General features: G+C 39.0%; 1 protein-coding gene and 1 pseudogene across 1 annotated transcript; both read left to right on the top strand.

Moving 5' to 3' along the window:
* Positions 1-1,088: 1,088 nt before the first annotated feature.
* On the top strand, positions 1,089-5,631 carry LOC130135719 (MLO-like protein 15). The gene is made up of 11 exons (XM_056305337.1): positions 1,089-1,233; positions 1,349-1,403; positions 1,507-1,733; positions 2,027-2,134; positions 2,488-2,599; positions 2,687-2,733; positions 3,057-3,185; positions 3,290-3,378; positions 5,103-5,143; positions 5,241-5,455; positions 5,560-5,631. Exons 1-11 carry the CDS (start codon positions 1,108-1,110, stop codon positions 5,629-5,631), a joined length of 1,221 nt encoding a protein of 406 aa, XP_056161312.1. The 5' UTR covers positions 1,089-1,107.
* Positions 5,632-10,746: 5,115 nt separating this feature from the next.
* On the top strand, positions 10,747-19,875 carry LOC115677005 (MLO-like protein 15; annotated as a pseudogene).
* Positions 19,876-21,147: the final 1,272 nt, after the last annotated feature.

The following is a 21,147-nucleotide window of genomic DNA, read 5'->3' as shown; positions in this document are numbered from 1 at the left end:
CGAGAGAGATGGCTTCTCAAAAGTTGTTGGGGGTATTGGTGTTGAAACAGTCACATGTTCATTAAATAACTTACAAAAGTCGAAACACTTTTCTATTTCATTATTACCGTGACGGCGTAGGAATTACACCAAATAATCTCTAAACAGTTTTCGACGAGCAACAACTTATCAAGAGTCCCGATTCTCGGACTATTCATCTTAGATGCAGCCAAACTCACTAATTTGTTGGCGTGGTAAAAAATCTGTTACAACTTCTAAGTTACCAAGGCACGGAAGATTGTTGTCCAGGGTCCAATGTACATGTATATTTTTTTCTTTGATGGAGGTCTAACTGCCAGTATATTTCCACGTCTTTTTCGTTTATTTTTTACTGTATATTTCTAAGTTTTTAATCCTCCGTTCAGATCAGAGCAAGTCATGTCACCGTTTGTTATTGGGCCAAAAGGGAAAAAAATAATAAAATAAATTCGCGGTCGGTTTTCTAAGGTTTTCCAAACAGTGGATGAGAAGAGAAGGTGAGACGGAGACGTGTTTTGCATGCAGAATGAGCCTTAAGACCTCGCAGTCTAGATTGATAAGCAATCAAAAATCGAGATTTTATTAGACCAAAACTCCCATTGGCGTTTACCAAGTTGGAATGTAGTTCGCCACGTAAGACTATGGAGACGTAATTTTTTATTTAAATATTCTAATATTTTTCTTCATGCGTAGAGGCAAATAGAGGCTCGAGAGATTTGAACTCATGACCTCCGATTCTGATATAATGTGAAATTTTATGTGATTACTGCTATCTATTTTAAAAATTTAAGCTCATGAATGTGTAATTTATTATATAAAAAATTTCAACACGCGGCGTGAATTTATCTCTTACTTAAGACTTTCTTTGAGACATACAAGTCATGTTGCTCTCAGGTTCGCCTGGGTTGTCCAATAAGACAAAAACGAATTTCGTTGATGTGTGTGAACATCATGTCAACGTTTTCCTGTGTGTATCGTTCGGTGTATATATATGTGTGGGTGTGTAAAGATAAACAATGCGAGAATTCGAAAGTGTGGCATTAAAAACTCGCACACGCAGAGAGAGAGAGAGAGAGAGAGAGAGAGAGAATGGCGGATGCGGGAGGATACAAAATATCATTAGAGTCCACGCCGACATGGGAGGTGGCTCTGGTGTGCTTCACCATTGTGCTGGTTTCTATCATTGTTGAGAGATTTCTTCATCTCGTCGACCAGGTAATAACTCTTGCTTCCAAAGTTCGGAGAGTATCGACCTCTCCTAAAGTCCAACTTCGACATGTCGATCGGGATGCCGACAATTCTCTAACTCAACTTTCCTTGTCAAGTGCAGCTTTTGAAGAAGTGCAATGAGTGGCTCAACGGCGTTTTACAGAAGATCAAAGATGGTGAGGGATCTGTCATTTTTTTTTTGGTGACTGTGTCACAATACTAATGTGCAAGCATATGAATTCTTATTTTTGGGTTTTTGGATTGCAACAATGATGGCAGAGCTGATGTTGCTCGGTTTCATATCGCTGCTCTTAGCGGTGTCCCAAACTACCATAGGGAAGATTTGCGTATCGGAGCAACTCAGCAAAGTCTGGCTTCCCTGCAAGAAGCCCGACTCTCCATCCACTGTCGCCAATTTCACTGCCAGTTCCTTCCCGTCTGGCGCAACACGAGGACGCCGCCTCCTCGCCATGGCTTCTAATACTACTGATTACTGCGGTCAAAAAGTAACTTTACCAAAGCTACTTCTTCTCCTCCTTCTATAACTTTAGAGATCTTAAAAATTTAGAGGCAAGTATGAAAGATTGATATACAAATTTGTATGATAAACTGTAAACAGATATTAATAAGTGGATAGTGTTCTGTGATCGATTAAGAGTCGACCGCATCATTTATTACGCTATTTTTTTATACAAGGCTTTGCACATCTCCAGTGTTAAGAGAGATCCGAAGACTACGACGAGTTGATACGATCTTTCACGGTGAATTTTGGTGCAACTGTTTTTTTCTTTTTTTTCAGGGGAAGGTGGCATTTTTATCCGTTGAAGCAGTCCATCACCTGCACATTTTCATATTTGTGCTGGCCACCTTGCACGTGGTCCTCTGTCTATTCGAAGTACCAGCTATGGTGTGCTATGACATCCCTGTCACTTCAACTATATCTTTCTGTTACTTCTGCGACTTTTACTCCAATATTGTAAAAAGAAATATATTGTCCTTTTTTTTTGGGTCTGGGAAATATATCGTATTTAAGTTTCAAGAGAACATGCAAAAAAATTGTACGTGATTGCACGTGTACATTGTTTGATATTTCAAAAGGTTTCAAGTGTTTTGAGTATTTCATTTCGAAAGTTTTCCAATTTTCACAAACAGTTAAAAGTGAAAAAGTAAAACTTGGCCAAATTATGATAATCACTAAAATATGAGAGTTACCTCTTAGATCAATTTTGTAACGTTATTTTCGTCCTTCCATGCTGTTAGATAATTCAATGGAAGAATTTGAAGATGTATGAAGATGATTCTGACAAAGGTAATGCCGTCGAATTCATCCTCCTCAAACTCAAGCAATGTCGTCAAAGGAAGGAGAGGATGAGTGATCTCACTCACTCAAAATTCTTGTGCCGTCTCCAAAAAATTTTATAATCTGATTGAGGTATTTCTATTCTGTGTGGATCTACAGAACGCAAGAAATCTTATGAAAACCCACCTGGCTTCTTCAAATCTTTGGTAAGTCATTGAGTCTCTTGAAGCTCCCCTTTACTGCAAAACGAGGAAGAGTTTGTAGGCTCTTCCGAAATTGAGTATATCATTACCACCTCAACTGTCATGCAATTTTTGAAATGTTCTGCCATCTAATTTCATTGGATATATATGATTTTCTCTTTTCGAAATTTTTAACTTTGCGTCTTTGTTCACGAAGACTGTATGTTTAAATATATCAAGTTAAGGGTATTTAGAAGCTTGAAATGAGCAATATATATATATATATATATATATATATATATATCGTATAATTGTTATGGAATGCGATATTTATGATTAACTTGAAGGAAGAGTTCTTCGACGAGAGGACCAGCATTGTCTTACATTTTCCTCTTCTGCAGAAAGTAGTTATGCTGAAAGGGACTACTTTTATGTCCCCGGATGAGTACAACGCTGTTCGTGCGAACTTCATGGCGGTACGTATCGGACGTTCTTATTGTGAAATTTTGTCTTGGTCCTCGTTGTACTGTATTTTGCCTTGAAATGGTTAAATTAGCTATCATTTCTGTCGTATCCACAGGCGTGTGATGGGAAAGCTAAAGGGAAAGATTTTCAGAAGCGCATAATGAGGACTTTGCAAAAGGAATTTAAGCAAATGATTGAAATCAGGTACACCGATACCCCCTTTATGCAAAGCTAATTAATTAGGCTTGGGGAGCAACGAATGGAACAGAAAAGAAATGAAATAAGAGAGAAGAAAGTTCTTCCTTTTTTTTTTTCATTTTGCTAGGATGAAATAATGAGTTGCGGGACCACCGCCCTCAGCGGCTGCGCTGGCTTCGGGCTCCCCTCCCCCCACGAAGGGTAAGAGTTCGAATCCAGCGCTGGCGTTAGGGATTCTTAAGCGTGACGTCGTGGTGGTGGGTCCTGCACTAGCGTTACCCCGGGTTTACCTCCTCGGCTGTCGGCCGTGCGGGGGGTTCCCGGGTTACCAAAAAAATAAAAATAAATAATGAGTTGCGGGCCTTACCAAAAAAAATAAAATAATGAGTTGCGGGTTTTAACAAAAGAACGTTATCGGATCAACCAATCTTTCTCCGACATTGCTAAATTCATGAAAAACAATACAATAAGACTTTTCCAGGAAAATAATACTTATAATATCAGCGAATGTTTTAGCTCTTCTTCAGGCACACTAATTTGCATTTTTCTCGACATCGCAGCTGGTACTTGTGGTTATTCGCAGTGATTTTTTTGCTCGTGAATGTAGCCGGTGAGTAACTTGAGCACATAAATGCATAATTATTCCGCATTGCAACATTAGCGACAATTACAAAGTTTGTGACCATTACATTATGTCTTGTGTTTGAGAACCCGATCCAAGTCAAAATTCGAAATCCATATAGGACTTGTGGTTTGACGTCCGAAGAAGCAAGAAAATATTGAAATACTTTCCATGTAAGAGTTGAATTCCTAGTTTGAGTCAGCAAATTATTACGCACTAGAGCAAACAAGAGTAGTTTTAGGGTTCTCTGTGTGTGTAGGTTTTCTGAGTGAACTCTCCGTGGAAGATTGTGAGATCACTTGTGGATTTTGCTTTGGGATGTAAAAAATGGCTGGGAACAAATGAGCAATCGAGCGATTGTAAACTCTATATTCTCTTATTTAATAGTGGATTTCTTTGTAGTTGTCTCTCACCGCAAAATACATACCGATACTCAAACCGAACTACATAAATATCTGGTGTCCTTACAATTATGGTTGACTTATCTGATTATTTCTTCTTCTTGCGGTAGACATATATTGTAAGATTCATTAACTTTCACATTATTTCATAAAAGCAGTTATCCTAGAGCAAAAGAAGCAACTGAGGTGGAGTACTAGTAAAGGGTAGAATACCTGGATCACTCGGTTTTCCTCAAGAATTGGTTTGGCTTAAACTTTTGGGTTGAACATTCTAATATGATATCAGAGTTAGGTTGTACTTTTCGCATCTGTGTCCACCCCATTGGTTAAATTCCACGTGTCATTTCTAATATGGCTTGCACTTGAGAGGGTATGTTAAAATATCTCACATCCTTTGACAACGAGATTTATATGCTTTTTACATACGTGCAGTCTTCCTCCATCTATTGGCTTAAATTTTTTGGTTGGACATTCTAACAATATGAACATTGATTCTTCCTATTCAAAACCAAAAATGCGCATATCAAACTGGTTTTGTCAGGTGTTAGCAGAAAAAGAAGTGACGTTTTTCCACAATCAAAGTTCAAATTTCCGGTTCCAATCACTATTAATCCTGAATGGAGCTTGATCGTATCTTTCTTTTTCTATTTGCCTTTGAGAAGAAAGACATCATTATTCCAATCCATTTCTGGGTACAAATCTTGCAGGATGGCATGTGCTCTTTTGGATATCTTTGATTACGTCGATTGTAAGTAGTGATGAAAACTCTCCTTTTGAGTCTCCATGTCTTACAAATTCCAAATGAATGTTGATGAAAAGATGAGCCTATTTTTGTATCTAATTAGGCGTTCTTGCTAATTTGGCGCAGCTTTGGCTCATTTTCCACTTCAAATTGGAGATTATGATAAGACAACTAGCAAAAAAGGTTGTCGAAAGCCAGAAGGTTGTTGAAATTTCAGATGGCGATTTCTGGCTCGGTGGGCCTCGTCTCGTCAGCATCCTGATTCACTTCGTGCTCTTCGAGAACTCTTTGCAGCTTACTGTCTTCTTCTTTATATTGGTAAGCATAAATAACTCAAATCATCATTATCATTAACAATGTTAAGCAAAGTTTCTAGCATATGGTGAAAATTCCAACTAATGCTTTCTCGGATCTCTATGCAGTTCCAATTTGGTTTTCACTCCTGTATTATGCGAAAGGTTGGTTATGTCGTCCCAAGAATAGCAATAGGGTAAGAGCCACTGCTCATGTCATTTATACCATTATCATTAACAATTAATGATTGAGGCCTAACAATCAATTGGCTTCTGTGGCATTTGTCGCGGTCTCAGAATGCTCGTCCGGGTCTGTTGCGCCTATAGAACATTACCACTATACGCAATTATAAAATCACAGGTGAGTTGAACTTACAACCTATTATGCACTCAAGATTTCATAGTTTTGTTTTCTCTCTGAGTTTAAATCACAGGACTGAAGATGCAAAATGTTTTTCATTTGTCTCAATGAAATTAAGATGAATATGAAGGAGAAGCAATCGGACAAACTGAAAGAAATGTGTCATGATCTTGAGAAAATTATGACGCAGTACAAGGACCAATCGGACAAACGTATAAAAAAGTGTCTTGATGATCTCGATGAAATTAAGATACGGTTGAAGGACAATCAAATGGACAAAGAGGGAGAAATGTGGATCGTGACCTGGATTTCGAAGTTGATTTGTAATAGAAAGAACCGAGGAAAGGAGCCAAACTCACGGGAGGAGTCCACAAATATTGAACCGACCCGAATGGGTTCAAGCGAGGGATCTGTCGGAGAGATAACGGAAGCCGGTGGCGTGAATTTAGTAGAAGACATTGAAGGACAAAATCAACAACCAAGCCCACACCAACATTCCAAATAAATGTGATCATGGATTGATTTAGCCATGGAATTACGAGTTAACTCTTTTATATCAAGGCAAATACTGTCAGGGCGAAATGTAACCGTCACAGATTGCATCTATCTTAGGCAAATGCAAGTAAATAAGGAATACTCATTTCATATAATTGTCTAGTAACAATAGGCAAAAGAACTGCCACTATGCAATAAGATGGGTCAGGTATGTTCCGATAGTATGGACAGCTGAAGTTGGAGGAAGAAAAACACTTTAAATTTGTTCCAGTAGTTGCATTTTGCTCGATCAATTTCAACATGAAGACCCACCTATCTTTCTTGTCAATATCACATTTTCTACATGGTCAATAGGAAATATATAGATGTTACTTTCCAGAATGAAAGAGATTGACACAAGGGACCGGTTATGAGACTAAACGATGATCCAGCGTCTGAAATTGGTCAATCCAAAGCTGTAAATTCATTCCTTCGTGCTCATTAAAAAGGTAAACAAGGCCATGATGACAAAGAAACAATCATATCAATGAGGAAATGTTTTGGGATTATCGCTTAAAAAGGTGAATAAGACCAATGACTCGATTGCGGAAGATTCATTAGATCTTACATGATCTTCTCCACTTCTGCAATTAAACTAAAACGGTGTGAGACATGTTTCAGACTAGAAGCAGCCATCAAACACCAACATGCTTAAATTAGAGATACAGACGCATTCCCACAGCCAAAATCAAAACACGTAGAGCCTATCAAAAGACAATGGAACCTCAGCAGAATCCCAAAAATGATTTTACACATCTGTTTTTTTATTATACATTCACGCCATAATACATCTTTTTTGGCAACATTAATCCTGACGTGAAGATTTTTATTTGGTTTTTAAAGTACTTTGCAATATTTATTTTTTCCCACACCTCCCTTTTTTCAGTATATGTTTTTTTTTTCAATTTTACTACGGGGTACGGATAGAAAAGGAAAACATATTGTTTACCAAGAAAATAATTTTTTGTTTTATGGCTTTAGAAGGAAAGAATTGGTGCGACCATAACCATACCATTTTTAAATTACGGTTATGTGGAATGAGTAAAAAATTAGTTAGCCTATCTCACACTCAGGACTCGAAGAAAATTACCAAAAAAGTCATAAACCTATTGCAATTGTGCTAATTCAGTCCAAAACTTTTTTTTTTGGCCAATTCAGTCCTAAACTTTTTGCATTTGTGTCAATTTAGTCCATTCGGAAAATTTTGGTCGGTCGATGCCGGCCATCTGACAAACGCTGACGTGACAATTTTTAATAATATTTTATTTTATTCAAATTTTTAATATATTTTTTCTTTTTTTTCTTTTTCCTTTTATTTTTTCTATTCTCTTTTCTTCCTTCTTTCTTTTTTTTTTTTCCCATAGTGGGTGGTGAGGCTCGGCAGCCACTAGGTGAGGGAAGCGAAGTCCTCACTGGCCGCCGGCGAGGGTCATGGGCGAAGGTGGCCTCGCCCACAACTGGTGAGGCCATGGCTGCCTTCGCTTGCAGCCCACAGGCCTCGTGCCCAGATTTAGGTGAGGTCGCCTTGCCTACAGCCCCCAGGCCTTGTCGCCAGATCGCGAGGCACAACTGCGGGAGAAGGCGACCATGGCCTCGCCATAGCTAGAATCTAGAACATAGTAATTGAGAAAAAAAGATTTGCGCAATTGATTTAGGATCCATTGTTCTTGATGCAGAATAACGACGATTTTGAACACAAGTGCTTCTCCTCTGTTACCCTTTGTGCGTAGCCATAAATCCTATTTTGTAGTGATTGAGATATGTTGACTTTGTATACCATTCCATTGTTAATAAACGATCTTATCATAGATTTATTTTGGTCTTGAAATTATATAATAATGGAAACAGCAACCCTAGTTGCCATCTCTAGATCTGTTTTACTTGTAAGTTTTACTAGGTGCACCTTATATACTGCTTTTGGGCAATCTTCTCAACAATTCACTAGCTCAATGAGACTACCCCTCACGATTAGGGTTTAGTAATTGTTCTTGTGCATCCGAATTAGAGGAGAGACTTGAGTACTATTTATAGAGTTTTTGGCCACAGATCCTCTCATCACAGGCCGGGTTTTATTCGGCTCACACTAGCCAGTCCCATATTAAATTAATTAAGAATTTTTATATCTTACCTTATTAGACCAAGCCCATAAAACGGTAAAATTATAATCTCAATTAATATAGCCCACATCAGAAAAACTCTTATAGGCTGGCATATCTTCTTGTATAAGTAATTTTGATCACGTAAAATTCTAAAAAAAAAACCAACTTCAAAAAACGAGCAAATCTACCAAAGATAAGAGATACAATGCATACTATATAGTTGCATATATTAAACTATCTACAAGTAAAAGTTTTTAAAAAAATACAAGTAAAAGTCATAGAAGCTCTTTTTCTTCTCCTGTGCACGCATACAAATTCTAGTTTCGGATTGGTAGCTGTCCATCATTTACTTTGCGAAGACGGGCTTTAATATATAAGTTTCACGCAAAAATACTTGAATTAAGGAAAATGAGTTCAAGGATCACCTTTAAATGAGTTCTTGTGGCATGTTTTCCCGAAAGAATCTCCAAGAACGAAAGATTAAATACGCAAAAAAGTGAAAAAAGAAAAAAAAGATCAAGTTTATCTTTGAGGAATTTGACGAAGTGGTCAAATGTCCGGTTTTTTCACGTGATATTTTCACTTTCGAGTCACGTCTTTTGTCCAAAGTACCCTACACTATGGCCGGCACCCCACCAACAATATCTGAAAGGAGTTCTAATTTGGCGATGCACTTAGAAAGGACGGTTTGAAAGTTTTATTAAGGAGTAGTCAAGTCGAAAGTTTAAAGTCCCCGCGCTAATAGAAAAAGGAGAATGATAAGCATCAAACTTAGGACTCAAAACGGAGATATGAATCCATTCCCTGAAAGAGGAGGAAGGGATGATGACCCCTCCCACAAAAGAGAAAACAGAAGAATTATTCCTCAATGACTTCCGGTTCGTTTATAAAGAAATAAAGTCCTACTTTTACATTTTTAGATTTTCCTTATCTCACCCTTCACATGTGCCTGCTAACTCTCTTGTCCACTGCGTGCATGAAAGCTGATACATTTAAATTGGCCTAATTTCCTACAAAATCATAACTTTAGGTTCAATTTTTAATTTTGCCCCGAGCTTTGTTTTTGCCATAAAAAAATCATCAACTTTCATTTTAAGCCCAATACCGCCTAGGGTCCAAACACCAATTTTTTTCAAAATTATCAACATCAGGACCACTTAGAGGTTCATTATCAGATTCTATGCCTTAATCAACACCTCCACTTTCATATGGAATTATAGTAGATATTGATAATTTTGAAAAGAAAAAACTCATGGAAATTTTTGGACGAAGAATTCATAGGGTAAATTTGGAAGTAAAGTGAAATTTTGTGATTTTTTTAGACAAAAAAGTTCGAAGCAGAATTGAGATTAGACTTAAAGGTGGAGGTTTTTTAGAAAATTAAGGCTACCTAAATTTGAGACGGGAAAAAGCTGACGTCAACTCTTGCGTTATAGATTCTAAAAAATGACGTGGGCAAAGGAAATTCCGAAAGTCCATAGCAAGTCATTTTTTAGGCCAAAAAAATCAACAGCTAGCAAATCTTTTTTTAGAGTTTTATTTCCTCCCCGTCCCTCCCAAAGTCAATACTCAATCGCAGTCATCTTTTAGGCCCAAAAAATCGATAGCTGCCAAATTCTTTCTATTAATTCCAGCATTCATTGCCAATACAAAAAAAAAAAAATTATACAAGCGGCTTTACTAACCCATGATTTGTTGGTTAGTGAAAGGGTTGGTGATTAGAACCCTCAAATTAGAGAAGTTTTAACATCAGCTTAGTTTATGTAGACCAAATCATAGGGTCCTCGCTTGGCTATGATTTTGTTCTAAGTAGGTTGAGTCTTTATAAAAAAAAATTCTTAAATTAAGGGTGGGTAATAAGATTACTTGTATAAAGTGTTGTTTATACCGCGGTGTATGATCTGATTTTTTTTTATTTTGACCATATCCAGAAAAGCTACAAAAGTTGATTTATTGAAATTCTTATCAAGAAATGGTGGACTGCTTCACCGTACAAAAAGTTCAGTAACTAAAGTTATTGCAACACACTCTTGACCGCCGAAGCCTAAACAACCACATGAATAATTTTCTTAAGACTATGGAAAGTTTTATTGCATTCTCTATAATTTTCGGTTATGATTTTATAGACATTCTTAAATCGGTCTACTAGTCTTGATCTAAACAGTCGTGAAGCGTTCACATATCTACTTCGTTCATAAAAAAACAAATATGAACGTGTGAATGGGAAGATTTTGTTTATCCATCTATATATGTTATACAAGGTGCGTCTGTATTGTGAAGACATTAAGCAAGGTACAATCACTGGGGAGAGAGAGAGAGAGAGAAGGCTGCTTGAGAGAGAGAATGGTGGAGGCAGGAGCGGAGGCCACGGCGTTAGAGTTCACGCCGACGTGGGTGGTGGCCGTTGTTTGCTGCGCGATAGTGCTGATTTCTTTCCTTGTTCACAGGTTTCTTCAATGCGCAGGGCAGGTCCGCTCTTAGTTTCCTTTCTTTTACTATGATTCTATCCCCTCCTGAGGTAGTCCTCTCATGATCTATGGTAAACATGTGACCAACTCTTGTTCACCGTAGCTTTTAAGCAGGCCGTCCACACAAGGCCCGAGGGCCGGCAAGGGCAGGCGAAAGCATCTCTTTGATGCCTCACAGAAGATCAAAGAAGGTGAGTGCTTGAAACCGAAAGATTTTATAGGACCATTGCCAACTACTCTAAAACTTAAGATATTAGATGAATACGTAGTTTATTATTTAAATATTCCAACACTCCCCCTCATACTTAGTCTGGTCATTTTGCTAGTACTAAGTGTGGAAATATTTAATTGGGGAGGCAAATAGGGGCCTGGAAGATTCGAACTTAGGACCTCCTGCTCTGATACCATGAAAGATTTTATGGGACCATTGCCAACTGTTCTAAAAGCTTAAACTATTAGATGAAAACGTGATTTATTATTTAAATATTTCAATAGAAACTGTTAGAGAACGAGACGGGTTCATATCTTTTTATGTGTTATCATACACATGGAATTAATGTGCATTGGTTCTGTCCTAGGACAAATTTATAAGAAAGTAAAATGTGTTCATAACTTTATGTGATAGTTTTGTTTTCGAAAATTTGGCAGAGTTGATGCTGTTGGGGTTCATATCCTTGCTGCTATCGGTGTTCCAGACGAGTATCGGGAAGATTTGCATATCGAAGAGACTTGCCAACGTCTGGCTTCCCTGCCACAAGCCTGCTGACTCTTCTTCCTCCACCACTGCCCACTTCTCGACTAATCCCATCGCTTCCGATGGATATCGAGGACGCCGACTCCTCGCCGACACCGCTGATTTCTGCAGTCAAAAGGTGAGTGTACTCTCTCTCGAATATCTTAATATTGGCAAACAGACAGCCATTGGGTGTATTAGCAAATGATGAATCTATCATATAGTATTAATAATACTCCAATGAGTGTGCAAAATATGTGTGTATATATATAGGATAATATAATCTTTGATGCGTGTTGTTTCAGGGGATGGTGCCATTGTTATCTCTCACAGCACTTCACCATCTACACATCTTCACATTTGTGCTAGCTACCTTTCACGTGATCGTCTGTGTGGTCATAATTCTATGTGGAGAAGCCAAGGTATATGATTATGGGTGACACAACATTTTCCATTTTTTTAAATGTCTTGAACCAAAGTACATACCTACCTTGGATTATCTCTGTGTATTTTCGTACCATGCTGTTTATTATAGCTGCGCCATTGGAGGCACTGGGACAAATCCATTATTAAGAACGGACAGTAAATCAACGAAAAGGGTTCGTGATTCTATTTTATTAAAGCTTTTTCCTTTTCCCCGAGTAATCTCGAGCGCACAAAATCTTTTTCTCGAACTGAATTCTAGTAACATGGTAAAATATTATCGAATGCTTCAAAATATACCTTACTTATATACCCATACGAAAGTTGTCATTTCATGGTTATTTACCAATTTTATATATCGAACTTTTAACCAATATGAAGTATCTATTTTGGAGAGCTGCAGATCGTTACACGAAGCTAACCCAGCTTGCCAAAGAAGATGATCGTTTTTTCGGCAGAGGCAAAGATATGCAGTAATCGGCTGGTTGGTAAGTTTTCTGTGTCTCTTAAGCGAAAAGTTATTACATGGTCAATAAACCATGGACCGTTAATTATTTGGATCATACCGTGGGACTCATATAATCAACGGTTGAGATTGACTTGATCTACGTGGTTTTTAAATTATATAATATTTTTTACTCTCTGGCTATTCCTTTGATCACGTTACTGTCAAGTAATCCTGGAGGAAATTTTTGTTACTTCGGGGGATCAATCACGACCATTACATGAGAAGAGAAGATATATAGCCATAGGATCAACAGCACACAGATGAAATCACAATTCATGGTTGAAATTATATCGGCATACTAATAAAAATTACTCTTAAAGTAACTAACCTCTGTCAATATAATTTAGTTACCTAAGGTAGATTTGCACTGGCCAAATATCTCCACAAGTCTATAAATAATACTACTACAGAAGTCACATATGGTAAACCAACACAGCTGTCAGATTTGCTTCCTTATAACCTCTAGACGAATTGACAAATACAGTCAACGCCTGCACACTAGCTTCATCACCAATTGTTAAACTTCTTAGTCAACTTTCTAGTCTTCTTTTTTTTTTTTATCATTCATTATTGTGGCCCCATCATGAGTGTCCCTTATACTAAATAATTCTGCTAACTACTATCAATTTGTCATGTAGCATTTCTTTTAATGAGCCACTAATTAATTTTTACTAATTAATGTAACTTCTAAAAAATTATGCAACGAACAACCGATGGAGAATTGACGGGATGACTTTTGGGTTGGGGTCTCCTCTTTGTGTATTGAGTCATAATTCTCTTACATCAAGTCACTTACTCGAGTAAGAAGTCTCTGGGCAGCGACTTAGTCCCACGTCGCTTGGGTATGCACAAGAGAGGTTGTATGGATGTCTGGTTCCGTGGAAGATGAAACTGTCTTAACCTCCCTTTTTGGCGTGCCTTGGGCCTCTATATACACTTCATCTTTGTCCCTCAAACCTGTGACATTTGTCTCGTCGATATTTTTTGACTTCATGCCTATTGTTGAACATGAAATGTCTATCGCATTATTCATAAATTCACTTGAAAATATTGATCGTGCGTTGTATGTACTCAAATGCATTTGAGGCTTCAGACCTGGTGGGTGTCACCAGATTTCATTCCCATATAGATATTAGTACATATCGCACGCTCAAAATTGCCCTATCTTACCCAATACCCTAGTCCGTGTAGAAACCAATATCTAAAGCTCCTTTCTCTGGAATGAAGATGATGAGATTGTCTCTTGACCATTCTTCCTCTTCTGCAGCATATATTATCCAAGCACTTTTTTCCTTCCGTGACTAAGTTGGAGTACATTGCAATTCGTCTAAATTGCATCAAGGTAAGAAATTCTTCAGAAACGTAATTTCTCTGGTTGTGGTCAATATTTCTCCTTACATTTAATTGGCTCATCTTGTCCGCCATCGTTATAGGACCGAGATTTGAAAAATCCCGTTGACAATTTTCAGAAGTTCATCATCGGCGGCGTGCAAAAGGATTTCGACAAGGTCGTTGAAATCAGGTGAACAATACTGCTTTGTGTCTGTTTAGATAAACAATAGTTACATTCACAAGGAACAATTTGTATCTTCTGCAATTGACATTGTTTCATGACAAAGATTATCTCGAAAAAAAAAAACATTCAGCAGGTTCTTCAGGCATACTGATTTCTCTGTTCTTATCAATGCAGTTGGTATTTGTGGTTATTTGTGGTGCTTTTCTTGCTCCTGAATGTTGCTGGTGACTAATTTGGGCACGAAATGTGTTACATTCTACATTGTGTTGCTGCTATTAAAGTTCGAGACATCCAAGTCATTAGAGTGTTGCATGAAGTATCTCTCTTTCTTTACAAGAGATATTATGTTCATTTAGACTGGTCAACGAAATTGATTTCTTTAAGTGATGTGGTAGACTGCAAGTGGACATTTAAATAAGTGGGGCACTTTCAACACTTACAGCAATCCATCATATCACTTAGTGAAGTAATTTCGTGAGCGAACCTTAGTAATTACTTCGCATTTCTCTCTTTTTTTGCCTTTGAAGTGAGTAATATACTATTATTACAAATAAAGACATCATATGTATCTGTCTTGGATAATATTTCTTTGCAGGATGGAATGCCTACTTTTGGATATCTTTCCTTCCATTGACTGTAAGTGTAGTGATGAAAAGTAGTCCTTTTTGAGTAGTTGCACTTTGCAGAAGTAAAGTTCATATGTAATATTATTAAGTCTACCGTATCTTGGGATGTAACATCCTGAATTTCGACCCATTTCCGAGTTCCGACGAAGTGGATATTATTTCTCATTTGATTTTAGTACGTCTCGCCCGGAGCTGGCCCCTCGCGGGATACTGACCAATGGAAAAGGCTAACTAGGAAAACGGTACGTGGACCGGGGACCCGATCGCGAATCGGGCGCCGATTCCGAGAAACGGCAGGGAAGTATTTTGGGCCAGTGTGGACCGATTCTAGGAAGGTGACGGATCTGGTTTGGCCAACGACGTACGATTGGATCGCGGGTGATTCCGCTCGACCGAGAGTGCGCGTGACAAATAAATCCCGATCCTGAACCGAACGATCGTGACCCCTGGAATAATCAATAATTCCTTGTGCTATCCCGGTAATCGAGACCGTCACGACTCGAGTGACCCTAGGTCGATATGCGTAACCCCTAAACAGCCACCCGTCAGTAAGAGGCTCTAAAATTCTGAATTGAGCAATTTTGATCGCCAAATTGGACCCGAACTTCGATGTCGAAATTCTATGGGTGTTTGCGACTATTTTGCAAGGCCAACGTCGTTTTGGTGTGGCCACATACATTTGGGGCTAGTCCAGCAGAAAATTAGAATTTCGGCCGAAATTGGAAAAATTACGATTTTACCCCTTTGGACTCCAACGTCGATTTTCGAGGCCGTATGAGATTATTTTTCGAGGCCGATGCCTTTTTAGGGTGGCCACGCATATCTAGAGTAGTTACGGTCGAAAACTGGAATTTCGGCTAAGAAGTGAAAAAATTACTATTTTGCCCCTCCAAACTCTGCAGTCGATTTTCGAGGGCTTAAAAGGTTATTTTTGCGAATCTGACGTCATATTATGTTGGCCACACACATTTGGGGTCGGTACGATCGAAAAATGGAATTTCGACCCAGGATAGGAAAATTACCGTTTTGCCTTTATGGCCTGTTTTTGGGGTTCCGAATTTTGGACAGTTTTGGAGAATTATTGTGGATAATTATGAGTCAAAATTTAGAATTATTGATTGACTAAAAGGGCTCTTAATTATTGGATGAGAGTGATTAATGGCCATTGGATCAAAGGGTAGAATGGTCAAGTGTCCAAGATTGTGACAAGTGTCTTCCACCTTTGACCATTTGACCACTCTCTCTCCTCCTTCATTCCACCTTCCACGGCCACTTCCTCCTCCTCTCCCTATTTTTGCCGTTCACTCTCTTCTTCCCCCTCTCTCACGCCTCACTCTCTCTTCTCTCTTCCCTTGGCCGTAAGGGGCAGCCACCGCCGAAGCAACCGTCGCCGCCGCCGTTCACCGTCAAGTGCCGCCGTGAGGACGCCGGAGTGCTGCCGCTGAACCGGTTCAATCCAGCCACTGTTTGGCCCGTTTCTCCCCTTGTTCAGCCCACTTTTGAAGCTTAAATCTAGTGAGTGGAAATCCTAACCCTTAATTAGGATTAGGTGCACTTTGAACAAGTTTTAGGGGTTAATTAGTGGGGGCTGATTTGGGCTGATGTCGTGATGATTTTAAGGGCCTAATGTGATGATTTAGGGATGATTTTAAGGCTGTGGAGACTTGGTTTAGAGGTTGTATGAGCTGGATTTGCTTAATGGTGCAAGTTTAATGATTCTCGGATTACTGATTTTACTGTACCTCTGCGATTTGTTATTTTTTTTGTGATCATTGTGGGCTGAATCTGAAAAAGTGTTCTTCATGAAAATTGTTCCCAACATATTTAAGTATAACATACTTTAATTTGGGAATTTTTGAAAATCATTTGAGGCCATTCGGAAGTCCATCTTTGGACCGAAATGAGTCTGCCCGATTTACTGTTCACTCGACCTTCGGGTCTGTTCGAATTTTTATAAATTTTTTCAGGCCTATTTTCAAAATACTTCCTTCACAAAAATTGTTGGGAAAATTTGTGGTTATAACATATAAAAATTTCAATATTTTCCAAAGTGATTTGGGTACTGGATGAGATGCATTTTGATGGTCAGGTGGCCTGACCGGACGGGTTGATTTTTTGTCTGATTCAAGTGACAAAACGAGGTGTTTACGGTTAGAACTGGGTTTCGAGTTCTTCACGAAAAATGTTCATTGAGATGTTTTGTACAACATATACAAATTTCATAATTTTTGGAATTGATTTACCATTTATTTCAAATGGATTTCTGTCACTGTGCAACTGCCCAGTTTGGACCCGATTTTGTATATTTCCGGTTTTTCTCTCTCTCGGACTTATTAGTGGCTGTCCTCTTTGGATCCGAATTTGATTAAAATGGACTAAGTTGAGGATAATTAAATTCTTGCCATGAATGGTCCGAATTAAGCGATTCAGTGGCAATTTGGTACTTGATTGGGTTCCATTGTGTGGTGACACGTGTGTATATTTGTTGGTCAAGATTGATATGATATTAGTGGGCCTTGATTGCGCAAGTTTTTGTGTGTGCCAATGTTGTGAATTGGGTGCCATGCTGAATTATGTTTAATTGAAATTGGGCATGCCAATGAAATGCTGGTTGATTATGTTATGGCACAATTGAGTATGTTGGTATTATGGAAGTGCATTCCCGTTATTGAAATTGGTGCTCATTATGCGTCGTGTGATTACCCGAGTGCGGGAATTTGCATGGCTACGCATTTTATGTGCAGAGAATGAGCATGTGTGATCACCCTAAATGCCCAAATGTGTTTACGCGGGGCTCAGATAAAATTGGCAGTGTGCCGTGTGATCACTTAAGGCCTTCGGGTCGTGGCCTTCGAGTCGTGCCGTCCTGATGCGTTTAGGCGGGACGATGCCCGGTTCGTCCAGATGATTAAGGAGATCGGTGTTGCGCTTGAGGCATTTTACGTGGGCTAGAGACACTGGGCCATATGTGCTTTGGCGCGGGCCGCGAAGTGTTGTGGGCCTTCGGGTCGGAATATTTATTGGCCTTCGGGTCGTGACCTTCAGGTCGATTTATAAAATTGCTAAAATGAGCCGCATGCCAGAGTGCATTGTTTGAGGCAATTCATGAGCATGGCAAATGTGTGCCATAGTATGTGACTAATGTGTGTGCCGGTGATTTGTGGGTGAGGCAGGCACTATTGAGCATGAGCATGCATGTGGCGTACGTGTGACCAGTGTATCGCGTATGTGCCGTGTTTTATACAAAATACCTAACCTGCAGGGTCAACAAGGTAAGCGATCCGGGCTCAAGGGCCTAGGTCGTTTGATTGACATTATTGTCCGTTGTTGTGTTGATTTGCTTGTCGGGAGGTGCATGTTAGTCTAGTTTCGATTTAGGAGGCCTACTCACTGAGATTCGTCTCATAGTTGTTTAAACCCTGTTTTTCAGACTCCTGATAGAGGTTGCCTGGTGTACCCGATCCATATAAGGATCCGGAGCCCATAGAGCAGGATCCCGAACAGGTTGGTGAGGTCGAGCAGATGGATTCGGAAGATGAGATAATCGAGGCTGAGTCCGAGTCATCAGGATCTGATCCCGATTAAGTTTCCTATGATCAGTCTTAGCCTCCCTTAGGTCGGGCCAGTAACCCTTTGATTGTAGCCCCACCTTAGACTGCCTCCTTGGCCACTTAATCATTTTGTTAGTAGTGGTCGTCGACCTGCTTTTATTTGGAGATTTGTATTGGTGTATCGTGGACATTGTATATGTTTTGAAGTTCAATGCAAGTCTTGATTATTAGGCTTTTAATTGTTCGTCGTTCTTGCTACCCTTGGTCATGTATTGTTTTGTACGGGTGTTTTAATTATTGCTTCCGCATGTGCCTTATGCTCTGTTTTGGGAGATGGGTTGGCGACGCGTCCTGGGACGTCACATCAAGATAGACCGGTACGTGAGATGATCGCCCTTCGAGGGGTTCGGGGCGTGACATGGGATGCTCAAACTATGGCAGAACATGTAGTAAATGCAATTTCATTGGCTTTTGGATCAAGAACATAAAGTGATAAAACCACTGCTACTAATTAGAAGGAGGTGGACTGGTGCGGGCTTGTACTAATAGCAAATTGAATTCAAGACCTACATTGGAATTAAACCATGTAACCCTCTTGCTTGCACTCAGAGATCATTTTGCTCATCGTGGAATCCATTCAAGATCATGTCGAGACTTGGAAACAATATTTCTCTTTCTTGGCTTTTCACAGCTTCTGCTTGTTGTCGGCGCGAAACTGGAGTTCGTAGTAACACAGCGGACAAAAAAGATCACCGACGAGTATAATTCAAGTGCAGGGGACTTGACCATACTTACAGCCGTTGGGTTTTCAGACGATGATTTCTGGTTCCATAAGCCACACCTCGTCCTTGACTTGATTCACATCATACTATTCCAAAACTCTTTCGAACTTGCTTTTATCTTCTTTATATTGGTGAGCATTGATTTCTTAAATTTCTGTTTATATTGGTTATGAGAAAATCGGTTCCCAATATGCGTGTGAAAATAGTACTAATGCCCGTGTCTCTTCTTACAGTTCCAATATGATTTTAACTCATGCATTATGGGAGGTTGGTTATGTCGTCCCGAGACTCGTCATGGGGTAAGAATATTACTCATCTCTTCAACCTGTACGTCATATAAGATCGACAATCTGAGTCCTATAATCGCTAACTGGTCCAATTGTCTTGTTTAGAGTGCGTGCCCTGCTCATGTGCAGCTATAGGACACTGCCACTATATGTCATTATGAAATCACAGGTAAATAAGTTGAGTTGCTGCAACTATCAGACATATGTGCGAGTCACCTATGTGTTCTCTTTAATTGGGTTCAAATATGGGACTGAAGGTGCAACATTTTCTTTTGTTTGTGTCTTGATGAAATTATAAAGATGAGTCCGAAGCACGATCACTCGAAAAAAGAGAGAAATGAAGATTGTGACTTGGATTTGGGACTGGATTGAGAGAGATTCAAAGAAGGTGGCGACTAATAATGAATCAACCCAAGCGGGTTCAAGAGAGGGACTAGTGGCAAATGAGCAAACAAAACCTGGGGAAATTGAGTCAGAGATGGAAGCAGGCATTGAAGCACAAGATCGAACCAAGCCTCAATATACATGAAAAACCAGGAGAGCAACAATCGGTTTAGTCATATAAGTTTTGTTCCGTTTCTTTCCTTCAACGTTACTTGGCCAACGATGAGATCATGATTCATGAGAGAGCCAGACTCTTCACGCAATAATTCTTTCATCTTCATCTTCATCTGTCGATTTATCAGACTTTGAATTACTCTTGTCGTTTATTAGGGTTTCACAGGGGGCCATAGTCCTGGAATCGATCGACGGACACTTGATGAAGTCATGAATAAGGATGAACCTGTTAGAGCTTGGTCGGCGTAGCCGCAAAAGTTTTAGTCGATTAGAACAGAAATTTTGTTAAGATTACCATACTGATGCATACACAGATTTCCTAAGGTTTGGCCTTATCTATAAGTAATAAGAAAGTCAAGTAAAATGGAGGTCTGTGGTTGAGTTAGATCATCACAAAACTCTATTCGCTTACCGTTTTCTTCACATTACTAGGAAACAATTATCATTTGCATTAATTAGATATAAAAGTTAATTATTCCACGTTGATGTTCCTAGGAAATAAAATGGTTTCATGCTATATATGTAGAGGTTATTAGTTATTAATTGTATATGTTGACATATACGTAATTTACTTAATTAGGCACATACAAATTGAGCAATCCATGACTTCGGAGAGTAGTTTCAAGTGGGATAATGGGAGGATTTGATGGATGAGAAGAGGGACTGGCGTGAGGCAACGAGACGCCCATGTTTTACAAGCAAAGGGGAGAGCCAATAAGATTTGCATGTAAAGATGCAGAGGTAGAAATGAAGTGCGTCGCTTCCCAGGTTGGGGCAGGATCTGCTGCTATCCCAACCTTAGTTACCTATGCCGGTTCTTCCAAACACACCCATACAATTTCATACCTAATTGCATAGTCTAAATATGTCATTCCCAAATCAGTCTTTAATGTATAATTAGATCGGTAAGGATATTTATCGCACATTTGATTTGCTTAGATGGGTATCAAGAATGGAATAAATGCATATGATTCCAACTTATAGATGGGTAATAAACTAATCGCTTCTGAGAAATAAATTTTTTTTTGGGTCAAATCCTGCAAAAAAATTTAAGTGCTTAAATCTTTTCTTATTTTTTTTTTCTATATTTCAAGGGCTTAACATGAATAACATTCGATAGCCAACATGTTCTTAGCTTGTGCAAAGCTATCTTACCTTAATAAACACCATAACACAAACATTCTGTTCGAAAACCACAAAACACAAAATAATAACAAGGCCGTCTCCACATCAGAATCAACGGCGACAATACATATACGACGTTGGACATG

The sequence above is a fragment of the Syzygium oleosum genome, unplaced genomic scaffold (genome assembly GCF_021117445.2).
Source record: "Syzygium oleosum isolate NSW1041296 unplaced genomic scaffold, Sole_v2.1 Sole_v2.37, whole genome shotgun sequence".
Lineage (NCBI taxonomy): Eukaryota > Viridiplantae > Streptophyta > Magnoliopsida > Myrtales > Myrtaceae > Syzygium > Syzygium oleosum.
Note: the sequence above shows the minus strand (reverse complement) of the source record. Positions and strands in the feature narration are given on the sequence as shown.

Bases quoted from the DNA above. Each gene is read 5' to 3' on its own strand.
- LOC130135719 (XM_056305337.1), top strand. From the start codon at position 1,108: ATGGCGGATGCGGGAGGATACAAAATATCATTAGAGTCCACGCCGACA. The intron at 2,734-3,056 runs GTAAGTCATTGA...ATTAACTTGAAG, and splicing joins CTGGCTTCTTCAAATCTTTG to GAAGAGTTCTTCGACGAGAG. The intron at 3,186-3,289 runs GTACGTATCGGA...TCGTATCCACAG, and splicing joins TTCGTGCGAACTTCATGGCG to GCGTGTGATGGGAAAGCTAA.